The 13,374-nt window shown below is 42.0% G+C and overlaps 1 protein-coding gene across 2 annotated transcripts in view; it reads left to right on the top strand.

Moving 5' to 3' along the window:
- BEND6 (BEN domain containing 6) overlaps window positions 1-13,374 on the top strand; it is a 56,096-nt gene that overhangs the window by 15,869 nt on the left and 26,853 nt on the right. For both annotated transcript variants that reach the window (XM_045294920.1, XM_004696336.2), the window contains exons 2-4: window positions 1,814-1,879; window positions 2,149-2,322; window positions 5,516-5,693. In XM_045294920.1, the coding sequence (XP_045150855.1) occupies window positions 2,203-2,322; window positions 5,516-5,693 (298 nt within the window). In that variant the 5' untranslated portion in view covers window positions 1,814-1,879; window positions 2,149-2,202. The remainder of the gene's footprint in view (window positions 1-1,813; window positions 1,880-2,148; window positions 2,323-5,515; window positions 5,694-13,374) is intronic.

The raw sequence follows: 13,374 nt of genomic DNA, 5'->3' as shown, positions 1-13,374 counted from the left end.
GTCGATTCCAGCTCATAGTGAGCTTATAGGGCAGGGTAGAAGTGCCCGTGTGGGTTTTCCAAGTCTGTACCTTTTCACTAGAGTAGAAAGCCTCATCATTCTCCCGTGGAGCAGCTGGTGGTTTACCTTGCACTTAGCAGCTCATCCCATAACCACTCCGCCAATCAGGGCTGCTCAGTGCTGTGGGTACTGCATGAAAAGGCACAAAAATATTTAAGGCCATTCCGATTTTGATCTCTCTGCTGTGTGATTTCTGCTATAATTAATTCAAAGCTCACCTTTATCTACACCTTTCTTAGATATTATTATTTTCATAAGTTGCTTGTTACTTAAATCATTATTTTTAAAACTATGGATTGGATTGCTACATATCCGTGGGCTGTGAAATCAGTTCAACATGTTTTTAAACGAATTAGAAAGAGTAGGTGGAGTAGAAACTAAGAGAATATATGACATGTATTACAGGTTAAGTCTGGTTTCCTAAAATGTGTGTCTGAGTGTGTGCTTCCTGGATCAAAATGCACATTCTATTTATTTAATGTGAATTGCAATAAAAAATGTTTGAAATCCATTGGTTTGTATTATTCCTCTAGAAATATATGTTTCTCAGGGCATTGATTATGTTTAATCTTGCCCCCTGTACTTAAGTACAGGATTAATGAAATACTTTCTTTTAAGACAGTGGTTCTCAACCTTGCTAATGCAGTGACCTTTTAATACAGTTCCTCGTGTTGTGGTGACCTCCATCCATAAAATTATTTTTGTTGCTACTTCATAACTGTAATTTTGCTACTGTTATGAATCGGGCGACCCCTGTGAAAGGGTCATTCAAGCCTCAAAGGGGTGGCAACCCACAGGTTGAGAACCACTGTTTTAAGAGAAGGGAGAACAGGAGAGAGATAGCTATGTGGTGAGCTTTTCACTAGTGATCAGGAACTAGTAATATTCCATATACAGTCGTTGTAATATTCCACCTAAATGTGCTAACTTGCATATAAGCATGGAATCCCCTGCTTGTGCATGTTAAAACAGCAAATGATCTTGAAATAACACTGACCGACAGTCATTCTGGTTGGTCTTGAGCAAATTTCATGTTTGTGAAGAAACAAGAGGACTTGTTCTTTAAACAAATTCTGTCCACAAGAGAAGAGTCTAGTGCAATTAGGTATAACACAGGGTCCATGTTTTTGTAATTTCCAAGCCTGAAATAAAGTTTAGCACAAATAAGACAGGTTCAAGTAACAAATTATAACCATTAAAACCTGGTTTTTATGCACCTTAAATGGGAGAAGATGGAGTGGAAGGCTTTTACTCTCTCTGTATATATATAATTTTCTATTTTACAGTGAGCATTGCTCCCATGATCTGTTACAATAAGGATGCTAAGCCCTAATGTGCTGCAGCATCTGTGTGTGGCAAAGTTACCATTGGGCATTTCAATTCTACTCTACTTAAGAACTACCATCTACTTTCTTAGATTTAAAAAAGTGTTTATCGCTTATAGTGTTTATGAGATGTATTATCTGTGAGATCCTCTCCCTCACCCCCCAGCCATTCTATATTATAATCCTTCAGCTTATATTATATATAATATAATTATATATATATATAATAGTCCTTCATCTTACATCGTGGACAAATTTTCCATTTCAGTGCTTCAGGCTTTCCAGTAACAAAAGCAAGCAAACAATATTCCTAAGCCATTCTTATTTCTCTCCCTGGAATATTCTTGTTCTGGGGAAGTCTGTCATTATTGTTGTCTTTTCCTAGATGGATAATTGTATCCATCTTATGTTTCTGTTTTCTTTTCCAGATTCCTCACAACTGGTTGAAAAGAAAAAAATTGTAAAGATGGAAAATGTTCACACTATTTGATTTTGTAAGTAGCAACTCCCTGTAAATCCCTTTATGGATACACGAATGTCCTCACCATGAGTAGGAAGTTGAAAGACTTTAGAAACAAATAAAAATGGGCAGTAAATTGCTAAGTGGGGGAAATAAAGATAAAGAAGCATTTGATGAAAGTAGTTTGTATGACTGGTTAGTACTACTGTCAAATATAGTCTTAAATATCTTATTATGTGTAATTTTTAACGAGTATACTTTTTTAAAAAGAGAACAAAATATTAACCTTTGCATTACTTCCAGAATAGCATCGCCTGCATGGACATTTCAAAAGGCCCTTGATAATTATTTGAGAAAATGCAGAAGATCTTTCAAACAGATGAAATTACCAATACAGAAGTTTTTCAAAGAGGAAAGAGGAAAAGAACAGAGACCATGGACTCAGAGAATGCAAACAGTGACTTGGGTAAAGGACAGGTTGGTATTCTGTTACCTTAATAATATAATGTCTTTATCTAGTACTACCATAATCCCATAATGTCTTTAATAATTGATCAGTTCTTGCTCTTCCTCTGGTTATTATTTTCTCTAATTTTTTTCCAAAGGACTTGTTCTCTCTTGAATACTCAATAAGTTGAGTTAAAAACATTCAACTCCTGTTCGGTAGCAGTGAGTCTGGAATCTTTTGTTGTATATGGGTATGAGGGAGCCTTTGTAGTGTAATGAGTTACTAGTTGGTTACTAACTGCTAACCACAAGGTCAGGAGTTTGAAACTGCTGGCTGCTCCGCTAGAGAAGGATGAAACTTTCTATTCGCACAGGCACAATTCTACTCTACACTGGCTCACTGTGAATCAGCATCAACTCAAAGGCAGTGCGTTTGGTGTAGTTCGATATCGGAGTCCCTAGGGGACACAAACAGTTAAGCACTTGGCTGAAACACCTCAGAAACAAAAGATGTAGCGACCTGGGAAAATCACCCAGTGAACACCCTGCAGAACACTTTTCTGTGATGACAGTTGTGGGTGTGCACCAGTCACGATGAACTGAAAGGCAACTGATGTGTATCTGCACATGTGTGTGATGACGAGCATTTGTCCTTTCTGCGGTTACATCTACAGAGGCGAGGAGAGAATGACACTGAGCATCTTCCCATGCTACTAATCAGCTACGTGTCTTTCATTAACGATCTTTTCAAGTCCTTTGCCTGTTTTTAATTTGAGCTGTTTCCTCAATTTTATTGGTATTTTGTTTCATTTTGGTTGAAAATATGCACAATAAAACCCATTCCTATTCAATAGTTCCTGGACAAAAACATCACGTTGTGTCAATCTTCTTTTTATTTCTGTGCTAGCTGGGTGTTTTTTTTCCTATTGAAATTCCCTGTTTCCCAGCCTTCTCCTGTATTCATTAGAATAGCTATTGTCTATACTACATAATTTTTATAAAAGAGCACAACATTTTTATGTTCTGAAGTGCACTGTTACTTGTTTTAGCAGGATAAACAAGGGATAATTGTGAGTTACAGTTTGTAAAGTAGTCAGGACAGTAGTTTTGACTCCTCAACCTCTGCTGGTCCAGTACGTGCTGTGAGAATGTGAAGTTCTGTTGAACATTTTGTTCTCTTTCTGTCAGGATTTGTCTGTTGTGTCTTTGGCTAGTTCTTCTGGTATCAAGGTCAAGGAGACCGTAATTCATGGAGACAGTTGGTCCTAGGGTCTGGCTACTTCTCTGCCTCGGGTCTTTCAATTTTGTTCCAGACTAATAAAGCTAATAGTTCTGTCTTACTTGGCTGCTCATACTTTTAAGACCACAGATGCTACTCACCATACTGGCAAGAAGAACATACATTTTAAGAACTGTGTTATGCCAATTGAGTGGATTGTCTCCCCAGACTGTGGCCTGAAGCTTTATGTTATGACTGAGGGGCCAAACCCTCACCTTTTCTTGATTGTGGTTATTGTTGAAAAATTACATCTAACACAGCACTTGCGGGTTTATCCATTTTTTTATGTACAACTCATTGATACCGATTATATTAGTCAATTTGTGCAAACGCCACCCCCATGCGGTGCCACTTTTCTCATCACCATAAATGCAAAGTGACTAAGGATGGCTCCCCTCTCTTCCCTGTACGTCGAGCCCTGGTGACATCGTGAGAGTTGAGTTGGGCTGCAAACAGCAAGGTCAGTCGTGCACACCCACCAGCTGTTCTTCAGGAGCGAGATGAGGCTTTCTCCTCCTGTAACGATGGACAGTCTCAGAATCCCACTGGGCTGGTCCTACCCTGTCCTCGCAGGTCACTGCGAGTTGGAATTGACTCAATGGCAGTGAATGAATATTCCCCCTGGTCCCATCCTTGGTAACCACCGATGAACATTGGTCTCTGTACTGTATATTGACCTATTCTTCTCAATATATGTCATTTTGTGATTGACCTCTCTCAACATATATCCTCCAGGGTCATCCAGGCTGTAAAATGTCTCAGGGATTCATTTTCTTTTACAGCGGAGTGCCGTTGCATTTAGTGTATTTTGCTGATTCATTCATCCATTGATGGAAACGTAGATTGTTTCCATCATTTTGCTGTTGCACATAGTGCTGTGATGAGCTTTGATGTGCGTGTCTGATATGTCACTTGCTATATCCCTAGGGTGTGTAGCTAGGAGTAGGATTGCTGGGTAATATGGTAGTTAATATTTTTTAGTTTAAGACTTCTTGTCTTAAACTAAACATAGGCTCTTTCTCGATAGATTCAGATTTCCTCTGATGCCATTCAATAACATTTTATGACTTGGTACCATAAAGATTCTGCATTCTCTTTTGTTGCAGTAAATATAACTATTCTCACTATAGAGATTAAACTTAAGTACAAAATGATTAGGGTCTAAGCACTGGAAATTTTGAAGGAAATGATAGCAATTCACTTCTGAAGATATTTTTATTAATATCTATTAAAATGTGATATAGAGCCTGTGACAGCCCCATGGAAGGCAGGACAGGTGAACGCTCCGAAACAGTAATGGGGGTAGCGACACCATGAGGGCATGGAGAGGCTGGGCGTGGGGGAAGGAGGAGAAAGGGGGAACCAATAGCAATGATGAATGTATAACTCCCCTCCCCCTAGAGAAGTAACAAATAACAGCTATGTTGGTGAAGGGGGTTCACGAAGGTAGGAGGGTGGGGGAGCGAAAAGAGAGGAGCTCAAGTAGAAAGACCATGTTTTGAAAATGATGATGGCAACATATGTACATGTTTGCTTGATATAATTGATTTATGGATTGATGTATCTGAAAGAGCCCCCAATAAAATTATTTTTAAATAATAAAATAAGTAACTTTTAAAAATAAAATAGGATACAAACACAGATAAGAAAATACAACATCACCCCAGAGGCTCCCATCATTCCACACCCAGACTGCACTCCCACATTCCTCCTACAAGTCACCGCTGCCCTGCCACATCACTGCCTGATGCCAAGGGCATCTGAAAGGTGGGAAAGCTGGTTTACATTGTCAGTTAGGGTCTGGGGTTCTTCTCCTGGCGCAGGAAGTGCCTGAGAGGACAGGCCTTTGTCGATCTGATTAAGTCCATACAGCGTGCAGAACATGGAATCACACCCCCGGATAGTACGCTGAAGCTTCCTGTGTTGTCCCTCCTTGTTTTTCAGAGAACTCCGTTTTCAGGAAATGCCTTTCTGCCAGGTGAGAGTTCCAGTGAAGACGAGGCCCCGCTAGCAGAACTGTCGAAGGAGGAACTGTGCGCCAAAATAAAAAGCCTAAACCAAAAACTAACAAGCACCCGGAAGGAAAACAGCCGCCTTCGACAGTCTCTGGTTATGCTTCAAGGTGAGCCTGGGGAATCTTTCCATGTTTGCTGGAAGGGGAGATCTGTGGTGAGTGGAAAGTGTTTCAAATCAGCTGTTGGATTAGTCTAGGTACTTTGGAGAAACAAATCCACAGCGACTCATGTATAAGAGAGAGTTTTATGTAAAGAAAAGGTGCATCATGAAAACATCCCAACCCAATGCTGCCCAAGCCCACAAGTCCAACATTAACCCATACCCAACACCAGTCCACAAAGTCCTTCACCTCACAAAACAGAGGCAATGATGCCGACTGCAGGAGGAAAGCTGAGTCAGTGAACGTGTAAGCATCTCAGCACTGGCAGGAGTCTCCACACAGCTGCTCCAGCACCCAGGGCTGCATCGGGATAGATCCATGCGGCTTCTCCTTGGGGATGTCTTGTAGGAAGTCAATCTTGCAAGCTGAAGCAGGGAACTGCTAAGGCAGCTGCACCCGATGCAACCATCACAAAACAAGAGACCCGAGAACTCGAAAGGCGAGGCTTCACCACCCATTTATCCCTCCGCCTTTCAACCAGCACCACATGTGATTATCGGCCAGGCTGGCACAATTAACTAACTCAGCTGTCGAGAGCGAAAAAGAAAATCAGTACTTTCAGTAAACTCAAATTCACATTTTGAGAAAACCACACGATTACCTAAAATATGGAAAGACTCTTAAAGCATCTACTTTATTGCTTAGAAAATTTTAGATTATTCCAGGAAAATATTAATGTTGTGCTCCTCCAATAATGTTTAACAGACATTTATTGAGCATTTACTCCAGATCACTCCCGTGCTAGAACTTAGAGAGGACACTGTAGTAAGACAGATCAAATAAGTTCAGACGCTGAGTGTGTGCTCACCTCCTCCTTCTCTGCGAGAGGAAGCTCTGGAAACGAGGCTTACTGTGATCCACCGTAGACACAAGGGGACTCATCAGTCCCTGTGCTGTATTTCAGTTTGTATGTTGTGAGGAGTGGTTCTGGAAAATCAACTCAATCCTTTGGGGACCTGGGGTGAGGGTAAGCAGAAAATAGTGCAGTGAGCATTCCAGGTCAGACATGCCTGGGTTTATTCGAACAAAATATAGTTAAACACGCCTCTGCAATCAGTGGATGGTTTCAGACGAGCTCTCTCGGTAACATACTTGACTTAGCCTTCTGAGGGTGCCTTCAAAAAAAGTAAAAATCCAAACAGTGGCTTTCAAGTGGGAGCCTGCTGTTCTCCAACAACCCCCTTGGACATATCTGAGTCCCTTCATGCCCAGCTTTAGTCCACGTAAAACATGTTAAACCTATGTCTGTATCAGTGGATAGCTGCAGACAAGGCTGCTCAGTCGTATACTTGTTTTGTCTCATTAGGGTGCCTTCAAGGGAGTGGGGGACAAAAAACTCCAGTCATAACAGTGACTTCCAAGAGAATTATCTGGGCCAGTTTAATTCCAGGAAGCAGGGAGCTCAGAAGAGTATGGAGAATGTTTTCTGGGACTCCAAAGGGGGTAGTCTTGACAGATTTTCTAAAAAGACAAAGGAACATTACAGGGGATTATTACGAAGAAGATTTTAAAACAACAACACTTCTTTGGCAAGCATAAGGCCAGAAAAGTTACTTGAGGAATTTGTTTCCATCACAACAATGCATCTGCTCAACCTGCAAGGGTACCGAGAGTCATCCTATGAAAATTTCATTGGGAAACTTTACCTTCATCATCCACCCTGATCTTGCCCCATTTTGACCAATTTTTACTCAAAGAAAATTTTTAAAGAAACGTGATTTGAGTCCCTACAGGATGCCGCACTGCCGTTTGGAGGCGGTGCCAATGGAAGAGCTCAGAGGCCCCAAAGAAGGGCTCGAAAGAGATGAGAAGACCACTTTCCGAAGTATCGAGACCTCACAGCTCTTACCTTCCTCAGAAAAAAAAATTACTCAAAACTTTTATACTACAGCCCATAATATAGAAGAAAGTATATGTATCTACTTTTACAGCCCCTGGATCATTCCAGCCCCATCCAGAGAAACCCTGCCCTAGATTGAGGCTATGTTTACAAATAATAGTTTCACGTGTTGGTGTTTTCGTTTAATCAAGGTTTCTGTGATTTCATAACACCCGTGAAGGAGAAAGATCACCCAAAGGTAATTAGAAAACCCTTGGCTAAATGCCTTTTGTGTAATCCCAGACATTGTGTTTAAATGGCTATTTCACAAAAACTACGCTTTCCTTTTGTAGTTAAGAACCATGAACTATTTGCTACAGCTGAGTATTTAGCACGAGTGAGTGCCTTACGTTGAGCAGCATTCTGTTGTAAAATAGCAAATACTTGGAACATTTTGAAAAAATGACTTTCCTGGCTGCTGGGTGAAGGATGGGCACAAGTGAGAAAGCTGTACCAAGGGGTTGGGGTGTTGCGGTCATCTAGACCAGGACTATGGCAGCTGGAGGGGGCGGGGGCCGGGTGGGGGTACTTTGGAAATAAAGAGGGCAATTCCATGTGACTTTGGAAGCAGAGCTGAGAGGAGACAAGCAGAACATAGCGATGGGTGAACGGACAGAGCAATGGATCACGTGCTTCCTTAAGAATGCTGGAGGTGTGACAGATTGAGTAGAAATGGCCACAGGTTAAAGGGAGTAAGATGTGTAACTATTCGTTCCTAGTGAGGTTTGTGTCTGTTCCAAATTTAGAGTAAGATGAAAAGCCAGTTTATGACGTAGTTACACATTTCAGGTCAAAAACAGATGTTGGAGTCACAGTGCTTGGTTTCAATCCCAGTTCTGCCTTCTGGCTGTGCAACTTCGACCTTGTCCCTTTACTGTGCCCTCGCCACCAGCTTGCCTTTCCTTCCGTAAGCACCACATGAGTGTACAAAGGCATGTCCTTGTTGCTGTGAGGGTTAACTCACTCCTTGTCATCGAGTTTATTCTGACTCAGAGCAACCCATAGGACAGATTATAACTGGTCCTTTGGGCCTCCTAGACTCTGCATCTAGAAATTGGAAAGCCTCATCTTTCTCTCCCCAAAAGGGCTGGTAGTTTTGAATAGCTGACAGTGAAGTTAGCAGCCCAGGGATATCATTAAAGATGGCAGATAAATCTCCACTGAAAACAGAGAATACCAGAAAGACGCTTGCTTGTGTTTTATTGACTATGTAAAGGCATTTGACTGTGTGGATCATAACAAACTATGGACAGCCTTGAGAAGAATAGGAATTCCAGAACACTTCATTGTGCTCATGCAGAACTGGTGCATGGATCAAGAGGCAATTGTGCAACAAATGTACAAATGTGCTTGACATACAATGCATGGATGTATGGATTGTGATAAGAGTTGTATGAGCCCCCAATAAAATGATTTTTTTTAAAGGGGCAATTGTGGGCAGAGAACAAGGGAACACTGTGTAGTTTAAAATCAGAGAAGGTGTGCATCAGAGTTGTATCCTCTCTCTATACTTAGTGAATCTGTATGAATTTGTGGAGCAGATCATCAGAGAAGCTGGCTTATATGACGAAGAATCCGCATGCCCTTCACAGAAAGGCTGCTGGGCTGTGCAGTGTGCCACCGTGCAGCCCAGCACACATCGACTCTTGCATGTACTCCAGCATGGCACCATTCCCTTCCTTTTAGATTCCAGGGGCCTTTGTTCATACCAGGACAACACAGCTGCTGTGGTATTGTTAGTCCTGCATAATGCTTGTGCTTTAAAGGAAGGAAGAAAGAACAACAACCCCTATGCTGATTGCATATTGATGAATTATGGACATACGGTCATATCTGCTAGTGTGCAGTTAGAACTCTGTCTGAAACCTTTGAAACCTGACACACCATTTACCCACAAGCCCAAGCCTATGAGGAGCGGTGCCTCCCATTGTGTTACCCCTCAGGTTCTCCATTACTCTCTTTTATCTGGAATATTTGCAAGTCCATCCCTCCCCAAGCTTTGGTCATGTCTGTGCCCGTGCATGGCTGGTCTTTTGTTGAACCTACTGCACACCACATCCAGACCATGAGTCCTCGGTTCTCTTCAAAGGACCATATGGTGCAGGCACTGCCTCAGCACCCCAGCAGCGGGGAGCCAAAGCAGCGGTGGCTCTCTGACTACCAGGAAAAGCCCACCTTGACGGCCCTGACCTTTCTCATTTCGAGGAGCCTCCCCACATCTGACCATTCCTCTTCCCTCACACGAGCTGGAGACCCCAGTTTCCTTCCAGGAGACACCTTCCCCACTGCCCACGTGTGCATATACATCTTGTCTTGGAAGCATTTCTTCTCCATTTTGGGGGGTGGGGTGGGCCTTGCAGTATTAGCTGTTGAGTCCAAATTCTGGTCGATTTTTAACTAACTTTTTTACCCTCAGTTGCTTTCTGTGACCTTATGTTATTTTGTAGCTAAAGCGGTAGTATATGTGAGCTTGTTTGTGGGCAAGATGCTGTATACCTAAGACTTGCAGAGGGCTTTGAGAGAGAAACTGACCCTTGCCTCTTTCTCTTAGTTTCCGATGGCCGTGGACAGTTGTTGCTGCTCTGCCGCTATCCGTTCACTGCCTCCATCGTCTCACGGCCTCTGTTGTCCCTTAGAGGTGTTTCTGATCCCCTGACTGCTTTCGAAGCCGTCAGGAGCAATCAGACCAGCTGACACCACTTGGACTTCAGCTTACAAACTTGTGAGAAATTCGATTTCAGTTCTTCAGAGCCACACGTTGTGTGGTGTTTTGTTACGGCAGCACTAGGAAGTGGAGGTAGCTGCCAATAAACATTAGAAACTGGGAAACAGACGGGGGAGTGGTAACTGAGTTAATGTGGAGAAAGTTGGCAGTCCAGTGCCTGTGATGGAGTGGACAAGGAGTGGAGGCACAGCAACTAGGAAGAAAACCACGTGACGCTCAGAGCCACTAACAGATTCTGGAACTGCACATGAGAAAGGCGATCGGGGTGCTGTTGACAGAGCTGAAAACTGGGGGTCCATTGAGAAAGGTCTCTTTCAGCGCACAAATTCACAAACACACCTCTTGTTTGCAGCCTGCAATCGGAAACCAGAGGTCTTCTCTTCTTGAACCAAAGTCGGTGAACTCCGCCACACTGGACACGGCTGGAGAAGGGGGTGGTGTGTGTGTGTGTGTGTGTGTGTGTGTGTGTGTGTGTGTGTGTGTAACCATTCCAGAAAAAACAGTTCAAAACAAGAAACAAATAATAATAATAATTCAGTGGAAGCAGAGACAATGCGGGGAGCCTGAGGACACTCTAGTAAAAGAAGCCATAGCTCCATGCAACAAAATGAAAGTTGGGCTTTTGTTTTGTTTTTATGTTTAAGAAGTCAATAAAGTGACTGGAAGTTAAAGTTAAGGAAATCTTTACTGTGAAAGCAAAAACAAAAAAAAACAAGGGGTGGGGAGGAGAGTAGAAAAATAGTTGATTAGTCCAGGAGGTCTAGCATCTAAAGACTATAAAATCCAAACCAAACTCTGGCATTGAGTCAACGCTGTCTCATAGAGACCCCCTCTGGGTTTTTGAGACTAAAACTGTCTGCTTGAGTAGAAAGCCCAGTCTTGCTCCTGCATAGCTGCTGGTGGTTTCAAACTGCCGACCTTGCAGATTGCAGCCTAATCATTATACCACTGAGATTCATTTAAAGACAGGGTCTTCAAAAGAGAAGAGGAAGGCGGAGTTACAAAAGTTACTAAAACGGAAGTGCCCTTTGGCTTGAACTATGTGTTGTTAATACATGCTGTATGTCCTAACATCTCTCCCTGTGGCTATAATCCCACCTAGGAATGGGTTATGTGTGTTGTCAATGATGCAGGACCAGTGTCAATGAGAAGAAATTTCCCTTTGTAGGAGAATTCCAGGCAGTAAATGGGTAAAAATACGAATTAGAATGCCTTCATTTTGCCCCACCAGCTGATGGACAGGAGCACTAGTGACACAGTGGATTAAGACTTGGCCACTACCCACAAGGTCAGCAGTTCAAAACCACCAGCCACTCCAAAGGAGGAAGATGAAGCTTTCTACTCCTGTAGCGTTACAGCCTCAGAAGCCCAGGGGCGCAGTTTTTGCTCTCTCTTATGGTGTCACTATGAGTTGGAAAGGACTCGAAGGCACAGAGTTTGCAGCCGGTCCACAGGGAAAGCATGTGGCAGTCTGCTTCTGCAAAGCTATAGCGCTTCAGAACCCCCACGGAGCAGTTCTGCTCTGTCCTGTAAGGTCATCATGAGTCAGAATCAACTCAAAGCCAATGGTGTGCCTTTGTGACATGATAAATAGGACACTGTGCCGTAATGCCACCAATGATAGCATTACAGTTATGATGACAATATATAATAAATGACATTCTTTATGACATAATAAAGCGAATCAGTTATTATCTTTGGAATTATAGTATCACGAAAGAGCTAAATGGCTCTTGATGAAATTTAAAACACTGCCTGACTCTGATCAACACAAAGAACGGGGGGAAATGTTAACTATCACCTTAGGATGCAATCAGCACAGTCCAGATTATGAGGAACCCTGCAGAAAAGTGACCCAGTTTCTTTCACAAATAAATTACAAGGGGAAAAAAACTAAGAGAGGAAGAATTGTAATTTATAAGAAAGGTAAAGGAATGCAACTAATTAGAATGTATTTCCCTGATTGAAGCGGTGTTAAAATTTAAAAGGAGAGAGAGTGAGAGACAAAGGAATTTGAGCATGGGCTAGGTTTTGTTTTTGTTTTTTATAATCTTAAAAAACTCTTGTTAGTTATTTCTGGTTGAGACAATGGTGTTACAGTTCTATCTTAAATGATTGATCTCTTAGAAGTATATACTGAAATAGTTACACATGAAATGAGGTACTGTTTGTGATTTGCTTCACATAATCCTGGGGGTAGGAGAAAAGGGGTAGGGACAAGAAATGGAATAGCCGCAACTGGACTGAAATGTGGCATAGATTTAGAAGAGTTTATTGTTTTCATTTGTGCTTCAATTTTTCTATTAAAAACTCTAATATCTATATCTGGGGGGGGACTTACACATAGGTTAAACTTCACAAGATATATGGTGGTGTATTTAACTGATCTGAATAATGATTTATTTACTAAGCATAAAATAAATGGATAATATGAAGCAATGAGACCCTGGGTGATAAAAACAGTAAATGAGCTTGGCTGCTAACCAAAGGTTGGCATTTCAAGTCCACCCAGAGCAGCCTCAGAAGAAAGGCCTATTGATCTACTTTAGAAAACTCAGCCAGTGAAAACCCTTTGGAGCACAGTTCTACCCTAACACACATGAGGTTGCCATGAGTCAGATTCTCCGCAATGACACCGGTTATTCTAAAGAAAAGGCAGGTACTTTTAATTAAAATTTTAATTTATGCATACTTTAAAAATATCTTCAAATTTATAGACTCCAGGCAAAATACTAGTAATTTATGACAGATAAAAGGTTAAAGGGGAAAAAAGTGCTTAATATGTAGTGATTGCTAGGAGTCAACGGAGAAGAGAGGGGAAGTACTTAAAGGACATAGAACTTCAGTTAGTGGTGATAGAAATATATGGAACCCGACGTGCTGAAGGGAACAGAAAACAGACACCAAATAACAAAAACCATCACTGTGTGACCACCTTCCACGCATAAACGCTGAAGATGAATGTGTGCATAAGTAAGTGTGGTGAAGAAGGCTGATGGTGCCCGGCTATCGAGACCTATAGC

The sequence above is a fragment of the Echinops telfairi genome, unplaced genomic scaffold, assembly GCF_000313985.2.
Source record: "Echinops telfairi isolate 266 unplaced genomic scaffold, ASM31398v2 ScPeMD7_3533;HRSCAF=4204_1, whole genome shotgun sequence".
Lineage (NCBI taxonomy): Eukaryota > Metazoa > Chordata > Mammalia > Afrosoricida > Tenrecidae > Echinops > Echinops telfairi.
Note: the sequence above shows the minus strand (reverse complement) of the source record. Positions and strands in the feature narration are given on the sequence as shown.